A 26,683-nucleotide genomic window follows, 5' to 3' on the forward strand; every position below is an offset into this window, starting at 1 on the left:
CTTTTCATTCAGGACGACAAACATTTTAAGAAGGCTTTTCTCATACCTGTGTAACACCCCACCACTCATCTGGAGTAGTGCATGAACACCATAGCTCTTTTGCAAGAAGATTTGGTGGCGTGGACTCCATCAGTTCTTCTAAGACCGAACTCATTACGCTCAAAGGCCAGTCACGACGCGAGACATCAAGATTAAGACCCACTGATTTTAAAGCTGGCCCAATTTTGCTGTAGTACAGCTCACTGGGCCGGGGTACCAAAGCAGGATTTTGAGTAGCCTGGTAAGAATCCTGGTTCTGAAAAAAGAAATAAACACTCAAAAAATGAACAATGAATGTCTTTAAAGTCTTACATTTATATAAACTTTCAGGGAAAATTAATACACAGCTTTGGTGGCACAAACTCAAGGGCCCCGATTTTAAGCCCCCACCCCACCCAGCAGGAATGGTGTGTAGAAGGGGTTAAAATTTAAAAATTCTACCTCCCGGTTCCAACCCGCCGCCTTCCCAGCCATTTAAATTTTTACTACCCTAAATCAGGCCATCGACGAGGCTCCCGTAAAAGACTGGTGAAGGACATTCCAAAGCTGATGACATCATCGGCGCTGCAACGTAGAATTAACTGAACGTCAGGGGGGAGTTCCACATTGTCGGCTGCCCGGCAGCAGATCCAAGGCTGGAGGCGCCGAGCGGCCGGAAGTATTCAAAATCTTTTAAGAATTCCTTGTGGGCTAGGAGGATCAGGAGTGCTCCCCCACACCCCTCGAGGAGTCCTTGGGCCTCACCCACCCCCCCCCCCCCCCCCAAACCTCACTGGAACCCCCAACCTCGATCTCCTGCAAAGCCCTCCTTCCACTGACTGCCGGGGTCCGTCCCCACGGGTCCCTGGCTGTGATCTCCTGCTGCTAAAATTTCTACTTCTGCCCACCAGACAGGTAGTCAATCTGGTGGTGTGTTGGACATAGTCAGCAGAGTGTTAGAGTGTTATTTAAATGAGGTCCTGCTGTTAAAATTGTCAAGGCCCTCCAGTTCTGGCCTTGCCTAACCGCAAGAACTGAATTTGAAAATTTTTGCTCTACCTTCTGTGCCTGTAAAGTAGCTTCTCTTTGTTGCCAACGCTTGTAAAGTCCAAAAAGGGGAGTGGCGCCATCCACCCACTGAATGAGCCCTGATCTTGTACCCAATGGCGTTACAGAATAATGTCTGGCATGGAAACGTGGAGTCTCCTGGTGATTAATTTTTATAAACATGGTATTTACAATTGACAAGAACTGCATTATTCGTTCATCCAGATGCAAGTCTTCCAGTCCTGTGAACAGAAGGAATAAGAAATTATCTGTTCATTTACATCAAAAAGTTTGCAAAGTTCAAATTTAAAAGAACACAGGTAGTTTTCATAAGAAACCACATCAGGCAAGGTTCAATACTACTTCATTAAAGTTATGACTACACAAAATTTGAAATGAAATTTAAAAGTTTAAAGTCAGCAAGAAAGGTCTGTGGATTGCCAAAGGAATTAAAACGATCTTGAACTAGAAAACACTAACTGCAAGAACTGAATTTGAAAACATTCTGCCCTACCGCCCCCACATCTGTAAAGCAGTTTCTCTTTAGAAAGGACACTAGATACCCATAAATGTAGCCTCCTTGCCCCAGTTTGCTTATAAATCCACTAATACCAGCTGCTGAGGAGCCAACACTAAGCTACCAGACCCACACAGCTATTATTCTTGATCCACAATTGAAAAATGAACCAATTATATCCAAAGGTCAATGTACTCTTGTTTTTCAACTGCTCTAGTGCACTCAAGCGAGCACAATGATGAAAGTCAGGTGAGCCCAATAGGTAAAGACAATTCTCCCCTTTGGAATTGCTGACAGCATTTCTCACCTGAGGTTAAGTGGTGTCTTCAGTTAAAGCTTTCAAGAGCACTTTCCCAATAAAAGCAGAGTGTACATCAGCCAAAACATTTAGATTATTTATGTACTTATGCAAATTGGAAAGGAGCCGTAACTATCTTAGCAATAACGGGGCAAAATGTTTTGCACAGCAAGTTCCTGTTTTTCTCCCTCTGAATTCAATTGATGGGCTAGTTTAAGTTGTGTATTGATAATGAAGGATTTGTAATTTTAAGGGAGTAGTTGAGTTGAATAGTATAGATGCATTTAAGGGGAAGCTGGATAAGCACGAGGGAGAAGGGAAGAGGGTTATGCTGCTAGTTAGATGAGGAATGACGGGAGGAGGCTCGAGTGGAGCATAAATGCTGGTTGGTCCGAATGGCCTGTTTCTGTGCTGTATATTCTATGTAATTTTTCTGAAGTTTACACCAGGGAAAGTAGCTCCAAATTGGTCCTTTCTTAAAGTAAATTACATACAAATTGTAACACTGAGGCAGTTAACATTTGTTAAACCAGGTGGCACAATACAACGTTTCTATTCCTCCCACCCCTCAGATCCTACCTGTGAAAATAAACAATTAATGGGACACTGCAACTTTAAGAAACAATCACATTAAGTTTAATATTAGTGGTGTAAACCATAGACATCTATTTTCATTTTACCTTTAAACAGATATGGGTAGTTTTTCCCATCAGAGCCCAAGAACATCAGTTTCTTTGGTTTTGTTTTGGTGGGTAGAATGGTAATGGTATTGCCAACACTCTGAATGGTGACTGCATCCCTTGCTGAGATTTCGCCAGGCAAGGCAATTTCTGTGTTGGACATTGCAGCCATTCGTGGACTAATTTCCTCCAGATGCAACAGGTAGCTGGTACGTTTCTGAGCTCTCTGTTGTAAGTTCAGCATTATCTGCAATATATTAGAAATAGTATAAGTTATTTGACATGCTTCAGAGGCCTTTTTCATATGCATATCAACACTGAAGAAAAATAAAACTACACTTTTGCTTTGTACCAGGTGACAGTATAAATAGTCTCCAATCTGCCACGACTGCGTTTCCCAACTCTTAACCTCTTACAGCAAATCCTTTAATGTCATATTCACTTTTCCACTGTTTCCATCCAGCAGTCAAGTAATATTATAAACTTTGAAGCTAACATTATGATTAAACTATACTCCTAGACAGCAGAGTGGACTTTAAGAGAAGCAAACCCCCAACATTGAATTCTCTCGCAAATTTCCCTGACCGCCAAGTTGCTGTGGTATGTTTTTATTAAGAGAAGAAAAAAACTGGTTGGAAAAGAAGCTAGCCATCTGAAATCTGTATGAGTCAAATTCAAAAAGCACATTCCATCATATTGCACACACAATTCCTGTGGTAACTTTTACTGATTAATAAAAATTGTGAAAGATCCAGTCAATTATGCTCTATCGGCAAACTGTTCTGCTACAAATCTCACCTGTTTAAATGGCAACCAGCTGTTGCTGGGATTAGCAGGGTTGGATGGGGTCTTCAGTTTTTCCAAAGCATTATTAATTGGTTCTCCATATGTGTCCTGAAACCATTTTTCATGAGGAGTTTCTGATGGAGCTGAAGTAATGCTGCACACATGCTCCAGAGCAAATACCACTGGTTTCATCAAAGCCGTGTGCTTTTCCCTCATAATGGCCATCTTCTCTTCCCTAAGATAGAAGAAGTTAGGACTGAAACGCTTCACAGTAAACAAGGTCTTTTAACTGCAAAACACATCAACAGCTCACCCTAAATTAGCCCAACATCATTTTGGTTGAAATTCCACAAACATTACAGATAATTCCTCACCTAAAAACATATAAAAGGTGACATACAAGATAGTCACAAGTAATGTATTAACAGGGCTTTACAAAATGCTCTCTGCAATAGCCCCATTATGGAGAAGCATTCTGTTTACCTGTATGCAAACAGAGATGCATATCCTGGTTAACACATTCAAATCTAATCAAAAAGTTAGTCCAAATTTTGGGTGGGGGGAAAAAGGAAAACTGCACAAGGGTGCAAGGCAGATTTGAACCATATTGTGCTGCTCATTTATTGAGTATCCAGTTCATCAGATTAACTATTACAGCAGATAAAATTAGAAAAGAATTTATCTTCTTCAAATATGATCTCAATAATTGCATCAAAATTAAGTGTGACATTATTCTCCATATATTCATTTCCATTAAACAGATCACTTCCATTAAAAACAATGCAAGGTTTGACTTAACGTTATTGATCTGAGCTCACATACAGATACACAAAAGACTTTCTGTAAATTGCTTGAAGTGATACCTTAATGATGCACCAATACTTTGACAGTTCCAATTCTATTTACACTATGGCTAGCCCCATAAAAAATGTTTGAATTGAATAAGTTTGCATTCCTAATACAAAAACTATATGGTTAAACTAGTTGGTTGGATTCAGCTAGCTTTGAAACACTTACTTGCGAAGAGTATTATTGTTTTGAACCCTCTTCACCTCATCCTCCAATTGCTGAATGCGTCTTAGCACATGCATGTGTTGTTGTTGAAGAACTCCAAGCCAGAGCTCATCCCACAGTACAGTAATTCGTCGCAACTCCCCAACTAACATCTGTACCTGCAGTGCCAGCATATTAAAAAAAAGTTAAAATAGATGATGAATTCACAGTCTAAGAGAGCACCATGAATTCAAAAAACATTTGTGTTACCTGAACACTACCAAGCCTTCAGATTGCTTCCCTTAAGACTATATTTCAGTCATATCTCAAATTGTGGAAAACACATTGGCTTAAAAAAGCACCCTCAAGCTTCAACTGAGCACAGCTTGACAAGATCATAAAGCACTAAAATATAAATAACTGTGGCTCTTCAACATTTACCAAGTATAGCCAGAATCTGCAGAAGTGCCAATTTGCTGTACTCCATATGTAGCCGTATAATGAACAATCTCATAATAAATGTCAGCTTCTCACTTAATATTTCCATATCTTTTAGCAGCTGTTTCCCAAACTTTAATTCTTGGACAATTACAAGGCATTAGTGCAAATAGTTTGTTTTAAGCAGAAACTGATCGATGGGAATAACTGGGCTTTCTATGATGAGGATTTAAGAGTGTTGCACATAATATGTATAGTATTTTTCCAAGTTATCGATATGAAAATTTTTCATATCCCCGGTTTGGGAGGTAAACTTGAGAAAAAAGCTAAAAATACTAAATGTTGCTTGCACAACTAGTTACACAAAATTGCCAAGAACTGTGGTTACTATATTATTTCACAAAACATTATTGGAGAAGGAAAGTGGGAGAGATTGAGTTTTTTTTTTAAATAAAAAGAACTTGCCACTTCAATTTGAGGTGTAGCACGAGATTGTCTGGTGGTATTTTCAGATTAAACATTCTGAAATGTGCCAACATATTTTACACAATACAATTCAAGTTTTTCAGATTCACTGGATCATGCAGTTCAGCAGCTGACATCCCTTTATCAAATTGCTTAATTTTCCAGTTTCAATTATTGGTCTGGAATTCATTAAAAAAGAAATTTCAATTGAATGTTGTCATCCAGCTTTCTTATGTCCACTGATAGCCATCAAGGGGAAGATATACATCTTCACTTCTTTGTTCTGGGTTAGAACTGGACCAGGTTCTAGGTCTGGTCAGATTTTGGATTCAGAAAAAAATCACTAAATGGAGTTTGACAGTCTGAACAAAACAAAAAAATAATAATTCTAACTGCAACTTAGTAACAATGGTCACAGTACCTGTAAAACCATGGTAGGATTTGCTGATGACAGCTTATCGACTATTGTGCTATAGCAGTCCTGCATCATGGCTTGATCTTCATTGAAACAAGCTTTCTGTTCATCTTTGATACTATCTTGGGACCCAGGTGGACTATTTTCTTCGCATTCGCCTCCAGACAGGGCTTCAGCCTGGATATTACTCAGCAGGGTAGGAATTGCAGATGACAATTTGGCTCCTGGAGGAGAAGCAGCACAACATTTTAGATTAGAAAGAACATTTATTATACACAAATTGAACTGACATAAAAGGCAGCAATCTAGATTAGCTAGAGAGCAGCTTTCCTAACATATGCTCTATGATTTGATGCTAAGGGCTGCTTATTTCAGAAATTAATCTGGCACTATTGGGGTAAGCTTACTTCTCTCAAGGTGACAAAATATTCAACACGGGGTAGGGAAAGTGGACATTCATTTATCAGCTAATTAGGCAACAGGCATGGGCTGGGACATCCTATACATCCAATGGAGATCATATGGAGAGTGGAAATGGAAAACTTATGCTGGGGGCAGTGAAAAGAAGTCCTCAAAAAGTAAAAATGAAAAATTAATTTTAGATGTTCCAGCTTTGAAAATATACAAAAACAATTAACTAACTTATTAAAATATAAAGACATTTAAGATTTCTGTAAACTATGATCATATATTCATTAACACCACGAATGCTTTTACCAGTAGTCTAGCCAATCGCAGGTTAAGCCACAGATACACACAGAAATGTTAATTACCAGAGGACTGGGATTCACCACTGAGTGATATTGAGCCAACAATAGCAGGATACAGGATAAGATGAGGAGAATCCTGAGCCACACGGCACAGCAGATTGCAGATGCTCTGACGTACGTATACCTCGGGGTGGTTCAAACGTGAGAACAGCTGTGGAATAATACCTGAAACAAAAACCAGAGCAAAATGTAAACAAGTTTTGCAAATAGTAAATAGTGTTACGAGTTATGACACACAAGCATCATTGTAAATTCAAGCCCACCCCCAGCATTTTTAAATATTTAACTAGCACAAAACATTTTTTTTTTTTTTAATATTTCAGTTGCAAATCTCATGCACTGTTCTTTTACACTCAAGTATATATTCTGCAACAAAAGCATTTAGCATAACCCTAATGTAGCAAGTTTGCTAGGTTGGTGACAAGTTATTGTTGAATAAAGATAGTACAGGAAACTTTGTGCTATCCGGCACCGACGGGACCGAGCTGTTGCCGTCCCATCAAAACCGCCAGACAAACCAGCGCTAATGTTGAAACATACGGAGATTTTGAGCGCCATATCTGGCAACAAACCCTAACAGCTTCTAAACAGTCGGCCGTACCTTGCAAGCGTCTCTGTAGCTTAGCAACAGCTTCAGCGAGACCTTGCAGAGCCTGACTGGTGGAAAAAAAGCAACGGAAAGAAAAAAAAACTAATGAAATGGCTCCTGATTTTTGCCAGTGGCTTGAGCATTCCGGACAGTTAACCTCCGGATAAACCAAAGCTTCCTGTATACAGCTCAATTACTACTTACTGCATCCAAGTCACTATCATTGAAAATCCAGTGCTAAAATCAATCAGCGTTTCCAATCCTAGAGAAAACCAAGTGAATGGTTTCTTGTTGCATTGTCATCAGCTCCAGTCTAACAAAACACTGAGTGAACCCCTCAAGCTTATGTATATCTCAGAATTGGTACGCATCACCTGCACTTATATGCTCCTGGAGAGTTTCTCTGTACGTTCCAAATGACTGCCATGTTATTAAAACACTAAAAAAAAATCTTTTAGGTGTCACAAAAAATTGTGTGGCACTTTAAGTATAACAGACAGGGAGTGCACGCTAGACATACTGTTCCTATAGTAGTTATAGATAGATAGAAATTATAATTACATGTCTGAGTTTAAACAGTGAGCACATTCCAACAACAGTCTCTTCTTCAACCAGGCGGCAGAGAGAATTGTGCTTAATAGTCCTCTAGGAATCACACTGCAATTAAACTTGCAAATTACATCAGATCCTGCAGTCAAAACTATTACAGAACCTCTTTTTTTGGCTACCTTCAGAAGATATCATTATGACTGCTGTGAAGCTTCATCACATTTCAGATCATAAGGAACTCTACATATATTTTGAAAACTAGCTTGTTACTTTTACATTTTGCTTATTGCAAAAGCCAGTCAACAGCATCAGGAGACTCGGGAACATTCCCGTAAGGAAGGCATTAATTTGCTAATGTTTAATTACACGATGGCTTTGTTCCATTGAGTCCAAAGGGATTTTACAAATAAATGACAAATGGATTGGCATCTAGTAGCTATTAGGTGGGCTGCAGCCCATTGTGGGTTTATAAACTTGCAGAATGGGCATCGAATTGGCAAATGAAGTTCAACACAGAATAAATGCGGGGTATTACATTTTGGTAGGAAGAATAGGGTCACTTATCATAGAAACAAAGAAGATAGGAGCAGGAGTAGGCCATTCGGCCCTTCGAGCCTGCTCCGCCATTCAATGAGATCATGGCTGATCATCCAAATTCAGTATCCTGTCCCTGCCTTCTCCCCATATCCCTTGATCCCTTTAGCCTTAAGAAATATATCCAACTCTTTCTTGAATATATTTAATGAACTGGCCTCCACCGCCCTCTGTGGCAGAGAATTCCACAGGTTCACCACTCTCTGGGTGAAGAAATTCCTCATTTCAGTCCTAAATGGCTTACCCCTTACCCTTAGACTATGACCCCTGGTTCTGGACACCCCGGCCATCAGAAACATCCTTCCTGCATCTAGTCTGTCCAGGCCTGACAGAATTTTATAGGTTTCGATGAGATCCCCTCTCAATCTTCTAAACTCCAGTGAGTATAAGCCCAATCGACACAATCTCTCCTCATATGTCATTCCTGCCATCCCAGGTATCAGCCTGGTGAATCTTCGCTGCACTTCCTCCATGGCAAGAACGCCCTTCCTCAGGTAAGGCGACCAAAACTGCACACAATACTCAAGGTGTGGTCTCACCAAGGCCCTGTACAACTGCAGCAAGACATCCTTGTTCCTGTACTCGAACCCTCTTGTTACGAAGGCCAACATACCATTTGCCTTCTTAACCGCCTGCTGCACCTGCATGCTTACCTTCAGCGACTGGTGCACAAGAACACCCAGGTCTCTTTGCACTTCCCCTTCTCCCAATCTATTGCCATTCAAATAATAATCTGCCTTCCTGTTTTTGCCACCAAAGTGGATAACTTCACATTTATCCACATTATAGTGCATTTGCCATGTTTCTGCCCAATCACCCAACCTGTCCAAATCGTACTGGAGTTTCACGACATCCTCCTCACAGCTTACCCTCCCACCCAGCTTTGTGTCGTCTGCAAATTTGGAGATATTACATCCAATTCCCTCGTCCAGATCAATATATATTGTGAACAGCTGGGGTCCTAGGACCGATCCTTGCGGTACCCCACCAGTCACTGCCTGCCACTCGGAAAACGACCAGTTTATTCCACTTGGAGGGTATGAGTCTAGGTGGGGTAGAGGAACGAAGGGATCTAGGAGTACAAATAAACAAATCACAAAGTTGCGACACAGGTTAACAAGGTCATTAAAAAAAAAGTAAACCAAGCACTAGGGATTATTTCTAGGAGGGGTAGAATTGAAAAGTAGGGAAGTTATGCTAAACCTGTATCGAACCTTGGTTAGACCACACTGCGTACAGTTCTGGTCGCCACATTATAAAAAGGATAGAGATAGTGCAGAGAGGATTTACAGGAAACTTTGAGATATCCGGCACCGACGGGACTGAGCCATTGCCGTCCCATCAAAACTGCCAGACAAACCAGCGCTAATGTTAAAACATACGGAAGCTTTTGAGCTCCATATCTAGCAACAAACCCTGTTGCTAAGCTTCTAAACAGTCGGCCGTAGCTTGCAAGCGTCTCTGTAGCTAAGCAACAGCTTTAGCTAGACCTTGCAGAGCCTGACTGGTGAAAAAAAAGCAATGAAAAGAAAAAAAACTTACTGAACCGACTCCTGAATTTTGCCGGTGGCTCGAGCATTCCGGACAGTTAACCTCCGGATAAACCAAGTTTCCTGTACAAGGACGATACCAGAAATGTGAGGGTATACATATCAGGAAAGGGTGAACAGGTTGGGTCTCTTTTCTCTTGAAAAAAGTCTATGGGGTGACCCAATAGTGGTCTTCAAAATTATGAAATTTTTTTGATAGTGAATACAGAGAATGTTTCCACTTCTGGGGAAGAGCATAACTAGAGGCCATCAATATAAGATAGTCACCAAGAAATCCAATAGGGAATTCAGAAGAAACTTCTTTACCCAGAGTGGTGAGAATGTGCAACTCGCTACCACAGGGAATGGTTGAAGCGAATAGTATAGATGCATTTAAGATGAGGCTAGACAAGCATATGAGGGAGAAGGGAATAGCGGGTTATACTGATAGATTTAGATGAGGAAAGATAGGAGGAGGCTTGTGTGGAGCATAAATGCCAGCATGGACTGGTTGGGCCGAATGGCCCGTTTCTGTGCCGTATATCCTATGTAATCCTATGCAAATAGGTGCTTTTGGACCGACTTCCTGTTAGCTGTCTACAAATTATCAGTCTACTGAATCAGATTGTTGGGTAGTAAACTTTAAGGCCGATTTCACAGCTCTACTATCTTCATAACCTCTAGTGAATGACAGTTATATGATCTGGGTGCAATACATTATCGCTGTCTTCCATCACAAGTCTGGGTTTCCAAGTGTACCAGGGGTATATTGCAGGGAACATGCTCCCAGACCTCTTCTCTGAGGCCATCTAGCTAAGGGTGGGAGACTCCATCGATCTAATGAAACCCCACATAGAAGTTACATTATAGGCTTCAATCTAGGTTTAGTACTACTGAGATTCAGCATTGTTTGCTATTTTTGTATCAAGGACATATAGGTAAGGAAGGATATTAGCTCTGACGATGTAGAATCTGTATGGGTAGAACTGAGAAATACCAAGGGGCAGAAAATGTTAGTGGGAGGGGTATATAGACCCCCAAACAGTAATGCGGAGGTTGGGAGTGGCATTAAAAAGGGAAATTAGAGAAGCGTGCAATAAGGGCACAGCAGTTATCATGGGTGACTTTAATCTACATATAGATTGGGCTAACCAAATTAGTAACAATACTGTGGAGGAGGAATTCCTGGAGTGTATACAGAATGGTTTCCTGGATCAATATGTCAAGGAACCAACTAGAGATCAGGCCATCTTAGACTGGGTATTATGTCATGAGACAGGATTAATTAGCAATCTTGTTGTGCGAGGCCCCTTGGGTCGGAGCGAACATAATATGATCGAATTCTTCATTAAGATGGAGAGTGAAGTAGTTGACTCACAGACTAGGGTCCTGAATTTAAATAAAGGAAACTACGATGGTATGAGGTGCGAGTTGGGTAGAGTTGATTGGGGATAGTTACTCAAAGGGTTGGCGGTGGATAGGCAATGGCAAACATTCAAAGATCGCATGGATGAACTACAGAATTTGTTCATCCCAGTTTGGCATGAAAATAAAACAAAAAAGGTGACTCAACCGTGGCTAACAAGGGAAATTAGGGATAGCATAAGATCCAAGGAGAGGACATATAAATTGGCCAGAAAAAGCAGTAAACTTGAGGATTGGGAGCAGTTTAGGATTCAACAAAGGAGGACAAAGGGATTAATTAAGAGGGGGAAAATAGAGTATGAGAGTAAGCTTGCAGGGAACATAAAAACTGACTGTAAAGGCTTTTATAGATATGTGAAGAGAAAAAGATTGGTGAAGTCAAGCGTAGGTCCCTTGCAGTCAGAATCAGGGGAATTTATAAATGGGGAACAAAGAAATGGCAGACCAATTAAATACATACTTTGGTTCTGTCTTCACAAAGGAGGACACAAATAACCTCCCAGAGATGTCGGGGAACATAGGGTCTAATGAGAGGGAGAAACTGAAAGAAATCTGTATTTGTAGGGAAATGGTGTTAGGGAAATTGACGGGATTGAAGGCCGCTAAATCCCCAGGGCCTGATAATTTACATCCTAGGGTACTTAAGGAAGTGGCCCTAGAAATAGTAGATGCATTGCTGGTCATCTTCCAAAATTCGATAGACTCTGGAACAGTACCCATGGATTGGAGGATAGCTAATGTTACCCCACTATTCAAAAAAGGTGGTAGAGAGAAAACGGGGAATTATAAGCCCGACATCGGTAGTGGGGAAAATGCTAGAGTCCATTATAAAAGATGTAATAGCAGAGCACTTGGAAAACAGTGACAGGATCAGACAAAGTCAACATGGATTTACAAAAGGTAAATCATGCTTGACTAACCTACTGGAGTTTTTTTGAGGATGTAACTGGTAAAATAGATAAGGGAGAACCAGTGGATGTGGTGTATTTGGACTTTCAGAAGGCTTTCGATAAGGTCCCGCATAAGATATTAGCGTGTAAAATTAAGGCACATGGGATTGGGGCTAAGGTATTGACTTGGATAGAGAACTGGTTGGCAGACAGAAAGCAAAGAGTTAGAATAAACGGGTCTTTTTCCAAGTGGCAGGCAGTGACTAGTGGGGTACCGCAGGGATCGGTCCTAGGACCCCAGCTATTCACAATATATATTAATGATGATCTAGACGAGGGAACTACATGCAATATCTCCAAGTTTGCAGATGACACAAAGCTGGGTGGGTGTGTGCTGTGAGGAGGAAGCCGAGAAACTCCAGTATGATTTGGACAGGTTGGGTGATTGGACAGATGCATGGCAGATGCAATAGAACGTGGATAAATTCAAGGTTATCCACTTTGGTGGCAAAAACAGGAAGGCAGATTATCTGAATGGCAATAGATTGAGAAGGGGGAAGTGCAGCGAGACCTGGGTGTCCTTGTGCACCAGTCGCTGAAGGTAAGCATGCAGGTGCAGCAGGCAGTTAAGGCAGCAAATGGTATGTTGGCCTTCGTAGCGAGGGGGTTCGAGTACAGGGACAAGGATGTCTTGCTGCAGTTGTACAGGGCCTTGGTGAGACCACATCTTGAGTATTGTGTGCAGTTTTGGTCGCCTTATCTGAGGAAGGATGTTCTTGCCACGGAGGGAGTGCAGCGAAGATTCGCCAGGCTGATACCTGGGATGGCAGGAATGACGTACGAGGAGAGATTGGGTCGATTGGGCTTATACTCGCTGGAGATTAGAAGAATGAGAGGGGATCTCATTGAAACTTATAAAATTCTAACAAGACTAGACAGACTAGATGCAGGAAGGATGTTCCTGATGGCCGGGAAGTCCAGAACCAGGGGTCACAGTCTAAGGGTAAGGGGTAAGCCATTTAGGACAGAGATGAGGAGGAATTTCTTCATCCAGAGTGTGGTAAACCTGTGGAATTCTCTACCACAGAAGGCAGTAGAGGCCAATTCATTAATTATATTCAAGAAGGAGTTAGATATATTTCTTAAGGCTAAAGGGATCAAGGGATATGGAGAGAAGGCAGCGACAGGGTACTGAATTTGGATGATCAGCCATGATCTCATTGAATAGCAGAGCAGGCTCGAGGGGCCAAATGGCCTACTCCTGCTCCTATCTTCTATGTAAAGTTCTATAAACCACTGTAATTTGTTTTATTGTCTATTGTTTCTGCTTATCTGTCACTTTCAGTAAATCTGTCCATAGTTAATAGCTTAAACCAAGGTCTGATTAGTTTATTCTACAATTTCCCAAAATCTAACAGATCACAAGAGGCCTAGTGACACATGCAGCAAGTTAAATACTGTTACACTACAGTTCATAAGGAGCGAGTGTGATTCGCTTTGCTGAGCCCAATAGACTATTACAGCACTAATGTACAGCACAGAAATAGGCCATTCAGCCCAACTGGTGCATGCCAGTATTTATGCTTCACACGAGCCTCCTCCCACCCTACTTCATCTAACCCCATCAACATATCCTTCTATTCCTTTTTCCCCTCGAGTTTATCGATCTTCCCCTTAAATGCATCTATGTTAGTCGCCACAACTACTCCTTGTGGTAGCGAGTTCCACATTCTAACCACTCTCCAGGTAAAGAAGTTTCGCCTGAATTCCCTATTTCATTTATTGGTGCCCATCTTATATTTATGGCTCCTAGTTTTGGTCTCCCCCACTAGTGGAAACATCTCTACGTCTACCCTATCAAACCCTTTCATAATCTTAAAGATCTCTCATCAGGTCACCCCTCAGCCTTCTCTTTTCTTAGAGAAAGGAGCCCCAGCCTGTTCAATCTTTCCTGATAAGTAATATGGAGGCCAGAACGGTGTACAGTACTCAAAGTGTGGTCTAACCAAGGTTCTATACAAGTTTAACATAACTTCTGCTTTTCAATTCTATCCCTCTAGAAATGGTGTGGTTTGCTTTTTTAAAAACAAACTTATTAACCTGTGTTGCTACTTTTAGTGATTTGCGTATCCATAACCCCAGATCCCTTTGCTCCTCTACCCCATTTAGACTCTCATTTTCCAAGGGGTATGTGACCTCCTTATTCGTCCTACCAAAATGCACCACCTTGCACTTATCATTTGCCAATTACATGCCCATTCTGCAAGTTTATAAATGTCTTGTATTTTGACGCTGTCTTCCTCAGTATTAACTATACCCCCAATTTGGTGTTATCCGCAAATTCTTTGTAAAACCCAGAAAAGTAGCAAGAATTATAACCACAGAACCTCTTCTAAGCTACTTTAAGACATATTTAAAGTTTCACTGGGTTACAGCATCACCTCAATCCACAACAAGGCTGCCTAAATGTTGGTTATTGTTGAACTAATTTCAATCCGTTCTTACATAGGGAATAAATGCAAAAGTTTAGTATCAGCAGTGATTAGAGATGACACTTAACCACACTTACCTCTCCAGGGCGCTGTGGGGGTGGTGGCTAGTCCATGCTCCAAGCCCTCCCGGAGTTCGCCAGCATGCTTCACTAATAATCTTAACAATCTTAAAGTAGCCATAACAATGACATCATCATTGCTTTGCTTGGTGGGTGTATTATTAAGTATCACCTTGGGATCTTCACCATCCACATGAACCTGCAAAGATAGCAATATAGAAAAACACATTAAAATTCAACTTATTTTACAAATCTCATTATACTTCCCAAAATTGAGGTGGTTAAAATGCTAAATACAGGCGATGAAGTTCAATTGCATCAGATCTTGCAATACAGTGAAAGCAGGCAATATTCTATAAGTATTTCACATTGTGGGGGTACAAGAATAGATGGAGGAAATACACAAAGGAACAGAATTTTACAAAAGTAGATACAATGCTATATAAAAAAAGAGCAGTTTTAAATCAAAAGTAGACTTCCTTATTTGTTCAACTTCCACAATAACATCCCATCATCCCACATAGGGGTAGTGTCCTCTTAAGAAAATGTCATCACGGTGCTACCATTGTAGTCAAGTGACCTTACTCCATAAAGACTCATTCTAAACTGCACCAGTAGTATCTTTTTCTGTCGTTGACAGTCTTACTCTCGTCACTAAAGGGAAACCTTTTCTGGAATGTTCTCCCCAGTCCCCTGGGCTTTAGTAATAATTGTACTAGTTTTGGTAACAATTTTCAAAAAAATTCATTTATTCAGTTTTTACTTGCCATTAGGTACCAGTAGCGTTTTCCTCCAGTGGTATGAAACTAACTCAGTACAGCCCATTAAGGTTTATCTCAGTCAATTCAACTTTGATCAACTAAGCTTTGGCCCTCTGTGAGCATCAGGTCCTGGTTTTATAACTTGCACTGAATATCACAAGTCCTTAATCAGTGATCAATACCCATGATTCCCCCTTTCATAGTCTGACACTGCATGGCTTTCAGAAAGTGTGAATTCTGCTCCAAAAGGGCTTGATGTAGCCATTTTGTTCACGCAAAAGCTATCCTGACAAGTTTTCAGGTCAGTTATAGGCATCTCCGGTTTGGCTTCATGGCGCATTCCAAAAAAGTTGCACTAGTCAAGCAGCATTCCATGTTGATTTTGCCTGAAAGACATTAGACACTTTTGGCCCTCACATAACAGTACAGTTTGCCACTGTCTAAAAGTAGTTGACTTGAACTCTGTAACCCATGTGGATCCCAACTGCTACCAAAATCAATGCACAGAGGTAAATAAGCTCTAACTCCCCAACAAACTTAGCTCTCTCAAAAGAAAAAACAGCAATCAACCGGGATATCTTTCAGTGACTTTTGGAATGGCCAATACTCTCCCTTCAGCCACTAAAGAGCCTCTCAAGAGCATAGAGGGCTTGGCTAAGTTGAGTGCTATAGCAATCCCCTCCAGCAGTGATACCGAGAGTGCTGATTCCTTCACCGGCACAAGTTGTGGCATTGCTGCTATCCTTCAGTGATACCAGCTGATTTGCCAGAGAACAGTGGACTTTATCCTGAGCTACAGGTAGAATATTCCACTCTTCAGGAGTTGTCACAAACATAGGAATCATTCTTGCGTTCCTGATGTCACACATCTCCTGTGGAAGAATACTGTCTGGTTGTTTCTCCACTCAGAATCTAGATCCCAGATTCTTCGGATTAGTGTGAATACAATCATACTGCTAGCAGATGCATCTGAAAGGCAGACCACAGCCAGATTTCAACTCTCTTCTCTGATGTGGACAACAATAAATCTGCTGGGGAGAAGTTATTTTAAACTTCTTCAGTGACTTGCTCCAATGGGGCTCCTGTATAATCAGGAATCTTTGTTTACACAGCCTTTTGCTGACTCAATTTTTCCACAGAAAGAGAGCAATCTGTACAAGACAATGCTCCGATTTCCCCATAAAAGAAACAGTACACCAGGGGATGAAATTGTATATACAAGATATTCTACAACAGCAGATCACGTCTTGTCAGAACGATTAGGCAAAGCTTATTCACCAAATGCTCTGACTGCTACAACCACTTTGATGACCTTATAGTCAATAAGATGAAAGATACATTAAAAATTTTACTCAGTCAAGCTGCAGTTATTGGCTACGGACATCCTTGAACCTAGAGCTTAGCTGAGAGCTAAAGATACAGTACTCCACAAATATGCAGGTTGAAAGACATCAAATTTTCCCGCAGATCTCTCAGTCTTAGATTCACCCCTTAAGGAAGTCTTGCTGCAACTGTACAGGGCTCTGGCGAGACCACACCTGGGGTACAGTGCAGAGTTTTGTTCTCCTTATTTAAGGAAGGATATACTTGCCTTAGATGTGGTGGAACAAAGATTCACTAGATTGATTCCTGGGATGAGAGGGTTGTCCTATGAGGAGACTGAGCCTATACTCTCTGGAGTTTAGAAGAATGAGAGGTGATCTCATTGAAACATAAGGCTCTGAGGGGGATTGGCAAGATAAATGCCGAGAGGTTGTTTCCCCCGGCTGGAGAGTCTAGAACTAAGGGGCATACATTTGTAATGTATATTTGATTGTAGTAATCTTGATGTTTTCTGTCTTCCTTTCATCATCTTTGTCCCTGCTTTAAGTCACTTTTTTTTTTAAGCAAAGAGGCAGGTAGATAATCTGCTTTCAAACCCCTCTCCCTTCTGCTGTGCAACAGCCCAAGAGAACTTTTTTCTTCTCCCCCTTCCATCTCTTTGAAACATACAAGATTCTGAAGGGGATTGACAGGGTAGATGCCGAGAGGTTGTTTCCCCCGGCTGGAATGTCTAGAACTAGGGGGCATAGTCTCAGGATAAGGGGCCGGCCTTTTAAGACTGAGATGAGGAAGAATTTCTTCCTTCAGAGGGTTGTGAATCTTTGGAATTCTCTGCCCCAAAGTGCTGTGGCTGCTCAGCTGTTGAGTACATTTAAGGCTGAGACACAGATTTTTGGACTCGAGGAATCAAGGGATATGGGGATAGTGCAGGAAAATGGAGTTGAGGTTGAAGATCAGCCATGATCTTATTGAATGGCGGAGCAGGCTCGAGGGGTCATATAGCCTGCTCCTGATTATTATGTTCTTATGTTTATGGAAAGGTTTCCTGGCTAGTAATTTCAAGCTGCACAAGAAATGCCATTCCAAGGAGGATACTTAAGAGCACAACAAACCAGGCACAGCAGTGGATCAGTGGTATACCTGACAAGCGAAAGACTTCTTTTTGACTACAGAAGGGTTCACCCATGAAATTATTTAGGTTCTCAGGGTACAGTGCCAGAAAAAATAGCCTCCATAACAGTCACCAACACACCCAACACTAGCAGAACCTTCAATGGCAGATTCATGAGGAAACTTGAGCAAATGGGATCATGTCAGATGCATTAGTAAGAGCCACTGTCTACATTTCTCAGCATCAACCCAAGATTCACAGAGTATGTTTCCAATCAGAGCTCCCGCTTCTTTCTGGGCCTTTCTTGGAACTTCTGGCAGAAGCTGATCGTTATGACCAATTACAGGAAACCTCTTCCTGCAGTAGATGCATTTTTGTTTTAATGCGGGGGTCTTCAAATCAAAATCTAGGAAGATATTGTGTTGGCACAAATAACTCCAGCCAGGATATTTGCCAGAGGAAGAGTTCATTGACAGAAGAAACATAAATGTAATGTGATATTAACTGAAGAAAATAGTCAAGCTGATTGGAGAAGGCTATCCAAATAAAATAAATCACATTAACTGGATGGATGTTTAATGGCTGATAGGTGTCCCATTTCATTTCCCCTCAAGTATATGAATCTGGAAAAAATGATAAGTAATTTGGTTACTAACCTGACCAGCATTCAATTTAAGGAAAGTGAAGTACGCTTTGCAAGAAAGCTTATAAAGGTTGAATATCCTGTCTATAACTTTTCTCCACACTTCAATTAGTCCATCTATCACATTCTCATCCTGGTCAGCAAGCCATGGGCAGTTAGTCATCAACTGGCGCCAAATAACCTCCACCATGTCATCTTCTTCATCATCATTTATCTGCAGGGCTAAGTCTTCATCCTGTATACAATTTTTAGAAAAAGTAATGCTAGTTAACTCAAGCTATAGATTCAGTTCATATCCAGAGAAAGAAAAACAGAGTTAAAAATCTTATAATTATCTGGAAAACACAAATTTAATTAAAATACTTTTTCCAGTGACAGTTTATGTCCAGTTGTCAAATACATGGCTTAGATTCATTATTCTTTGATACAAAAAATATTAAGCAATTTCCCTTTATTAACCACAAATGACCAACAGAAAAGCCCACCCTTTTCAACATTTACCTGAATTCCTGTTGGTCGACACATAGCTTGCCCCAAAATTCCATAAATAGCTTCTTTGTCTTCTTCAGATATGTTTTCTGGAAGTAGATTTTCAACTTCGGTCTTCTCTCTGGTCAGAAGTGGAACACCTTCACCCTGACTGCATCAATGTACAATCCAAAAATAGATTTACAGATCGCAGAATATATCAGAACAAAATTCACTTGAAAATGTACTTTAGATGTTAACATTGCAGATATTATCCAGTCTTTACAAGAGCCACATACATTTTTCTTTAGCATAAATAGGTTAATATTGACACTACACAATCAATAACATATTAAAAAATTTCTGTCTGCACACACGTCCTATCTACAAAATCTTCACTTCCGGTCGTCTCATTTTTGTGTCACAGCGCATCAGCTTTTCCCATTATAAATTCACATATACACATCATAGAATTATCATGGAATGATACAGCCTTAAGGAGGCCATTCGGCCCATCGTGCCTGCTCTTTGAAAGAGCTATCTAATTACAAGGGTACAGTAGCATAGTGGTTATGTTACTAGACTAGTAATCCAGAGACCTGGTTTAATGAGTTCAAATCCCAGCACAGGCAGCTGGGGAATTTAAACTCAATTAATTAAATAAATCTGGAATCAGTAATCTAGTAACAGCAATGGTGACCATGAAACTACCGGATTGTCGTAAAAACCCACCTGCCGTCCTTACCCGGTCTGACCTATATGTGACTCCAGACCCACAGCAATGCGGTTGACTCTTAACTGCCCTCTGCGGTTCAAGAATGCGGCTCACCACCACCTTCTCAAGGGCAATTAGGGATGGGTAATAAATGCCAGCCTTGCCAGCGACATCCACATCCCATGAACGAACATTCCCCTGACCTTTCCCCATAGTCCTGCAAATTTTTCCCCTTCAAGTATTTATCCAATTCCCTTTTAAAAGTTATTGTTGTATCTGCTTCCACCACCCTTCCAGGATCATAACTCGTTGCATTAAAAACTCTCATCTCGCCTCTGGTTCCTGACTCTCTTGCCACTGGAAACAGGTTCTCTATTTACTCTACCAAAACTCTGCATGATTTTGAACACCTCTTAAATCTCCCTTTAACTTTCTCTGCTCTAAGGATAACAAACCCAGTTTCTCTAGTCTCTCCACGTAACTGAAGTCCCTCATCCCTGGTACCATTCTAGTAAATCTCCTCTGCACCCTCCCCAAGGCCTTAGCATCCTTCCGAAAGTGTGATGCCCAGAATTGGACACAACACATTTATAATGGAAACTATCTATGTAAACATGTCAGGCTGTAATTACACTGCCCTGCCAATTTTGGATCTTCCAACTCCTCCACCTGTACTGCTGAGAAACTCCTATGCTCCAACCAACCAGACTAATTTTTCATTTAAGTTTTCCTATTTAAGTATAAATGATATAAAATCAATTATATAAAAATAAGGATAAAATAAATGAATTTAAAATAGGGACTGAATTTTATCTCTAAACTCTGGCACAATTATTCCCCGCCTAGTTCACCCTGAAGACTACATTTGGTCTGGCGTCCCGTGCGCAAAGCCATGGGAGATCAAATAATTTAAAAACAAAATCACCCACACACTTACCTAGCATTATCAACCACCTTCCTGCCCCATCTGTAAGCCCAACTGGCCAATGCTGCCCAAGACTTGGCTATTTCAGGTGCTTGAACTGCTGATAGGTGATACAGCTGCCCTAAAATGAAGTCAGGTTCTCCAACCCCAATATTCACTGAAAATAGATCAACAATTTTAATTCAATCTCAATATACTTTTGAAAGTGTAAATCTTTTGCTCATTGGTGTGAAATTAAGGTCAGTACACTCACCTGTTGATTCAACCCCCATTTTGGGGCAAGTCACTTCCTCTATTAAACTCGGAGGGGTCAGTTCAGCCAAAGTGTGTATGCTTTTTGCCAAGGTTGGCAGGCCAATAATAGATTTTTGCTGCTGAGCTCTGAAGACTTGCTTTAGCTGGGTAGACATTTCTTTCCATTCTGCCTGAATCCACTTGGTCAATGTGAGTATCGACTTGGCAACTGCAGATTCTGCTTTGGCAGATTTGCAATATGCTATGGCACAAGAACTCAGCATTTCCATGGCATGTGTAGAATGACCTATTAAACATTGATTAACTGTTTCAGATACTTATAATAACATTTCTCAGCATAGTTTTATGATATCAGTTATTTTTATTTGTTTAGCTAGTAAGAGCAAAATGTAGGGACTCAATTATCTGCCAAATATTATTTACCCAGTGGGGGAAGAAGGGAGAAAAAGAAGGTCTCCTCCATTACAGCAGTTTACTGGATAGAAGTTCAAAAGAACATATGGAGTTAATTATTGAAGTACCATAAAATGTTGTTATTCATTAGAAAGATAAGAAAGCACAGAGGGAAAACAATGATGTTGGTTCCTGCTCATGATTACTAGTGCAGTTTCTCCATCCCCCCACCGCCAGATACAGAACACCAAGTACTTCCCCACAGAAAGTAGTCGTTCCACTGACTTTGGGTGGGGTGGGGGGCGCGCCAGGGAAGGTAGAAATTTGTTCCCATAACTGCTGTTAAAACAGCTCTTAACAGCCAGTTTTGAGCAGCGCTTGCAAAGGCCAGGGATAGCAGCTTGCCTCATGGCTGCGGTAAGTGTATGGTTCTTTAAGAAAAAAGTACATGTATATTTCATACCCTCAAGGGGAACATAAGAAATAAGAGCAGGAGTAGGCCATACGGCCCCTCAAGCTGCTCTGCCATTCAATAAGATCATCGACCTCAACTCCACTTTACCGCCCGATCTCCATATCCCTTGATTCCCCTAGAGTCCAAAAATCTATCTATCTCAGCCTTGAATATACTAAAAGACTCAGCATTCACAGGAATTCTCTGCCCCAGAGGGCTAAGATTCACAACCCTCTGAATAAAGAAATTCCTCCTCATCTTGGTCTTAAATGGCCAACCCCTTATCCTGAGACTATGCCCCCTAATTCTAGACACTCCAGCCAGGGGAAACAACCTCTCAGCATCTACCCTGTCAATCCCCTTCAGAATCTTGTATGTTTCAAAGAGATGGAAGGGGGAGAAGAAAAAATTCTCTTGGGCTGTTGCACAGCAGAAGGGAGAGGGGTTTGAAAGCAGATTACCTGCCTGCCTCTTTGCTAAAAAAGTGACTTAAAGCAGGGACAAAGATGATGAAAGGAAGACAGTAAACATTAAGATTACAACCAAATATACATTACAAATTATTTTCTTTACTTACCTGCAGTGTACAACAGCTTTGATTTCTCAATATCAAGTTCTGGTCCCCACTTATCATTAACAGTGCCATGCAATGACATCTGTTTGAACAGATGGACTAAATCTTGCGTTGTATTAGCATCGCTCAGTGAAGTCTTACTACACTGCTCGAGGAGTCTGGTGGCCAAAAGGACATTCCCCTGTTTGCGAGCAAATTTAACTGCTGTGAGCCCGAGTTCCATGAGATGCCCATTAACTGAAGTGCTGGAACCTGGACAAAAGGAATATTTTCAATGGAACTTTACATAATTGGAGAGTAATTCTGAACATTTAAATTGCATGTCAGCCAATCAATACTAATTAAAAAAGTTGTCTCTCTGAAAAATTCTGTTTAACATTCCAAAGAAATACATTATCAGGTTTAACATTTGAAACACTACAGTATATGGTGGAACCTTCTTTGTCTGCATTTCCAATTATCTAGAATTTCCCAGGGCAAGGTCTTGCATAAGACTTCACCTCATATCAGTTATTTTTATTTGTTTAGCTAGTAAGAGCAAAATGTAGGGACTCAGTTATCTGCCAAATATTATTTACCCAGTGGGAGAGGAAGGGAGAAAGAGGTCTCCTCCATTACAGCAGATAATGGAGGTTCCACTGTACAGTTTTGACGTAGTTAAGAAAGTAATCAGCTAATAGACATCCGACGAATATGAAGTTTATTTTTATGATGCCACTTTTGTTCTGTTCATATTACATCATTCTCTTACCTTGCAATTTTTCAGCTATACGAGCTTGGTACACTGTGTATCTTAAAGCCTGAAGCCAGGGTCGGACATCATGCTGTTTACAGGATTGTAGAGCTTCACTATACAGTGGCAGAAGACAATCCTACACAGATAATTTTGTTAATTTATATAAATTTCATAATTCCAAGCCTGTACCAAATGTACAACCATTCCCAATTATGGGTGCATTCACATCACAACTGGAATGCTGGTGTGAAATAGTTTAATTTTGCACCAATGCTGCCGGTGTAATGAAATGGGCCTGAATCGAGAGTCAGGACCCAACTCGACACCAGAGCAATATGGCATGAAACTCCCTGGAGGAGGTAGTCGAGCAAGGTGCCATCAGTTTTCTCCATACTAAACAATGAACCCCTACCTCAATTTGCACTGCACCATATCCAGCAATTTAGACAAGAAGTGAAACATCTATCCAAGGAGTCCAACTGAGTTAGTGAGCGACAAACAGATAAATTGATATTTTGTCTGGGAGTCAAACACTGAAATACTTGAAGCAGGCAGCTCTAAACTGCCCTTTTATTGCATTTAATTGTATGGCATGTAATCCAATAGATTAGGAGAAACAAAGTCTTCTTTTAACAAGTCCTATCTGCTTAAGAAACTTACCTCGGTGGATAGCTTGTTTGTCACAGTGTTCTCAAGTGCAGTTGAACAGTACAGCTGTAGAGTGCTCAGCATTGGCAGAGATCCCGCCATCGATAATGTGGATAGTCTCAGTGGTCCAACAGCAATCCGTGCCATCTGTTTCAGATACCTGACTGTATTTCTAAATCACAGCAATTCAAATATATTCAAAGACAGGTTAGTTACTTTTGGAAATCACAATTTCCAACTATTTTTAGCCTTAACTGACACAAAATAAAATTCTTTTCACAAGTTCCTAATTCATCCTGGCTGTCTGGGAGAAGCACCAAGTAAAGGTGAATTCACCTGTTGTTTATGCAGCTCCCAAAGGGGGATGGAGAGCAGCACTGATGGTGATCAGAGAATGGCGGGAGCGTAGAAGGACAAATGAGAGAATTTTTTAAAAAGTAGTCTCAGTAATTACACATTTAGCAACTTAATTTTCTGCAGACTAAAACAAAGTCAAATGCACACCTATGATTGGGTTTTATTAATAAAATACTTTAGGGAAAGGTCACAAAAATGGCATTATTATGTACCCTTGTATCAGAATTTCCCGGGTGAAACATAAAAAATGTCTTAAGCTACTAACCGCTGCTGGATACATCAGGAAGATCACCACCAAACTATTCTCAGGCTCAAATTATGTGCGATAGTGTAATAAAAGTTTCAGTTAAATGTAGCCATGTAATTTTAAGGTGTAGCTCACTAGAAATAGATATGTGATGACTGCAATTATTCTTGAAGTGCTCAATTGCAGATTTAAAAAAAACAGAAACATGGAACATTTAAATTTTAACGCTGGACAACCAAAACTGAGGGATTGGATTAAGAATCACAAATAGTATCTTTTGACGGCCTTCTGTAAAGCACATTTCTTTAAAAATGCCATGAACATAATTTATCAAATGGAAGAAGCTCCATCCAAATATAATCAAGTACCATTGTGCAAAATTATCCTTGCCCGTAGACAGATTCACAGAATTCAACATAATAGAAGTAAAATGTATAGAACACTGTCAGAGTCACTTACTCAGTCCTGTTCTGGAGTTTTTTTTCCTGTTCGCTTTGTTCGATAGTCGAAGAAAAACAGACCGCACTTCTCATTAGTTGAACCTCAATGGCTTTTTGAAGCTCCCTCGGGTCAGGACTCATCATATTTGGAAGGAGTTTTTTCATGTCTACAAACATAAATTTACAATATTTATCAAATATTTAAGCCAAGAAATAATGTCTCAATTTGGAAATGCAGATCATTTAAATACATCCAAGAACCAACTATCAACATGCAAAATTATTGAAAAAAAGAGAGATTTTCTGAAAGTAACTTTTAGAAGTCTCAATGTGTTAAAATATAATATTTTAAAAGATTATGCAGTCGAGTAAATTGTAATGCATATACAGTTAATGGCCCAGATATTCTGATCGCAGGCCCCCCGCGGGCAGAGGACTGCGATCTGGAAAAATCTGCACCCTTACCCGAGGGCTCCCGGGAAGCGCACAGTTCTGATGCTGGGTCTCACGTATCCCAGAGGCGCAGGTAGTTCGCAGCGTCCCTGGGATCACGTGGGCCATGGGGAGCCAATCAAAGAAGGGAATCTCCCTTCATACACTTGACAGGAAGACCTGTCAAATATATGAATGGAGATCACCCCCAAAACATAGCAAAACTTTAATTAAAAAAAAAAAATCACATTTTTTAAATGACTTGAAAGTACAAATAAATTAACTATTTTAAACAAAACTTTAAATTTTTATATCCGGCCCAATGTTTCTGTAGATGGGAGCAGGAAGTTATAAAAGGACCGATTGAGTGGGCAAAACTACGGCAGATGGAGTTCAATCTGGGGAAGTGTGAGGTCATCCACTCTGGATCAAAAGACAAAATCGGAATAATTTCTTCATGGGGAGCGAGACTAGGAGCTGTGGAGGAGCAAAAGGAATTTAGGTGTCCATTTACACAAATCAGTACAAGCTAGTGGACAGGTACAAAAAGCAAAAGTGACTAATGTAATCCTAGAATCATACTACAGAAGGAGGCTACCCTGTGGCCTTTATCTCAAGGGGATTGGAATACAAGAGAGAGGAAGTGATGCTTCAGTTGGACAGAGCCTTGGTCAGACCCCATCTGGAGTACGGTGCTCAGTTTTGGGAACTGGACCTCAGGAAAAGTATAGCGGTCTTGGAAATGGTACAGTGCAGATTCACCAGAATGATACCAGGGCTGACACGGTTCAATTCTGAGGGCATGTTGCATAAACTTGGTTTGTATTCACTAGAGTTCAGAAGGTCGAGAGGTGATCTAATCGACGTGTTTAAAAACAAAGTGATTAGATGGGCTGTGGACGCAGAGTCTTTAGAATTTTCAAAACTGAAATTGATAGATTTTTGTTAGGTAAGGGTATTAAAGGACATGGGCAAAGGCAGGTAAATGGAGTTGAGGTACATATCAACCATGATCTAACTGAATGACTGAACAGGTATGGGGGGGGGGGGGGGGGAGGGGGCTGAATGACCTACTCATGTCCATATGTTATAAATAACTAATTGCGAATACTCCCGCCATATATTTAATCAGCAAAAACTCTACGGGGAAAAAAAGTCCTGGATCATGGCTCACATGGGTTTATACTCTTACATACCTAATTTTTCTTTAGCAACTCCATTGATGAAGTTAATGTCCTCCCCAGGCAATAGTTCCAGCTGATCCTGACACGCAGGGAAATCGCCACACTCAAAGCTACCGAGAGCTCTGCAACAAAATCACCATAAGTCTTAACTTTACTTGCAACTTACAGGACTTGTGGCTCAACCCTCAGCTTTGCTTGACAACAAGGTCCAAATTCTTAAAAGTTAATTATTCTGTAGTTTGGAATTTTAGCACAAAAATTAAAAGACTAATACCTACTAGCTTATCAACTGGACAGAAAAATACTAAACCATACCGGTTCAAAACCTTCTCTAAACTACTAAACTTTGAGAGTCATAACCATACAGGAACAGACTTCGGTTTAGAAGGAATTATTCGCTCTTCTCCCAACGTCTTCCTTGACAGCTCCTTTCTTGAAGGCAGTGATTCATACTGGGGTATGG

General features: G+C 40.7%; 1 protein-coding gene across 3 annotated transcripts in view; it reads right to left on the bottom strand.

Moving 5' to 3' along the window:
- The window catches only part of smg1 (SMG1 nonsense mediated mRNA decay associated PI3K related kinase), a 177,176-nt gene that overhangs the window by 69,209 nt on the left and 81,284 nt on the right, over nucleotides 1–26,683 (bottom strand). For all 3 annotated transcript variants that reach the window (XM_086000818.1, XM_086000817.1, XM_086000819.1), the window contains exons 26-42: nucleotides 26,233–26,342; nucleotides 24,624–24,771; nucleotides 23,573–23,732; nucleotides 22,928–23,048; nucleotides 22,180–22,428; nucleotides 20,754–21,041; nucleotides 20,513–20,657; nucleotides 18,894–19,032; nucleotides 18,406–18,627; nucleotides 14,573–14,753; nucleotides 6,431–6,592; nucleotides 5,664–5,881; nucleotides 4,364–4,518; nucleotides 3,359–3,581; nucleotides 2,561–2,807; nucleotides 1,078–1,307; nucleotides 47–295 (exon numbers count right to left, since the gene is read on the bottom strand). In XM_086000818.1, coding sequence (XP_085856944.1) covers nucleotides 47–295; nucleotides 1,078–1,307; nucleotides 2,561–2,807; nucleotides 3,359–3,581; nucleotides 4,364–4,518; nucleotides 5,664–5,881; nucleotides 6,431–6,592; nucleotides 14,573–14,753; nucleotides 18,406–18,627; nucleotides 18,894–19,032; nucleotides 20,513–20,657; nucleotides 20,754–21,041; nucleotides 22,180–22,428; nucleotides 22,928–23,048; nucleotides 23,573–23,732; nucleotides 24,624–24,771; nucleotides 26,233–26,342 — 3,247 coding nt within the window. The remainder of the gene's footprint in view (nucleotides 1–46; nucleotides 296–1,077; nucleotides 1,308–2,560; nucleotides 2,808–3,358; nucleotides 3,582–4,363; nucleotides 4,519–5,663; nucleotides 5,882–6,430; nucleotides 6,593–14,572; nucleotides 14,754–18,405; nucleotides 18,628–18,893; nucleotides 19,033–20,512; nucleotides 20,658–20,753; nucleotides 21,042–22,179; nucleotides 22,429–22,927; nucleotides 23,049–23,572; nucleotides 23,733–24,623; nucleotides 24,772–26,232; nucleotides 26,343–26,683) is intronic.

This window comes from Somniosus microcephalus, chromosome 11 (assembly GCF_052327205.1).
Source record: "Somniosus microcephalus isolate GS21.2 chromosome 11, FLI_Smic_1.0, whole genome shotgun sequence".
In the NCBI taxonomy this organism is placed as follows: Eukaryota; Metazoa; Chordata; class Chondrichthyes; order Squaliformes; family Somniosidae; genus Somniosus; species Somniosus microcephalus.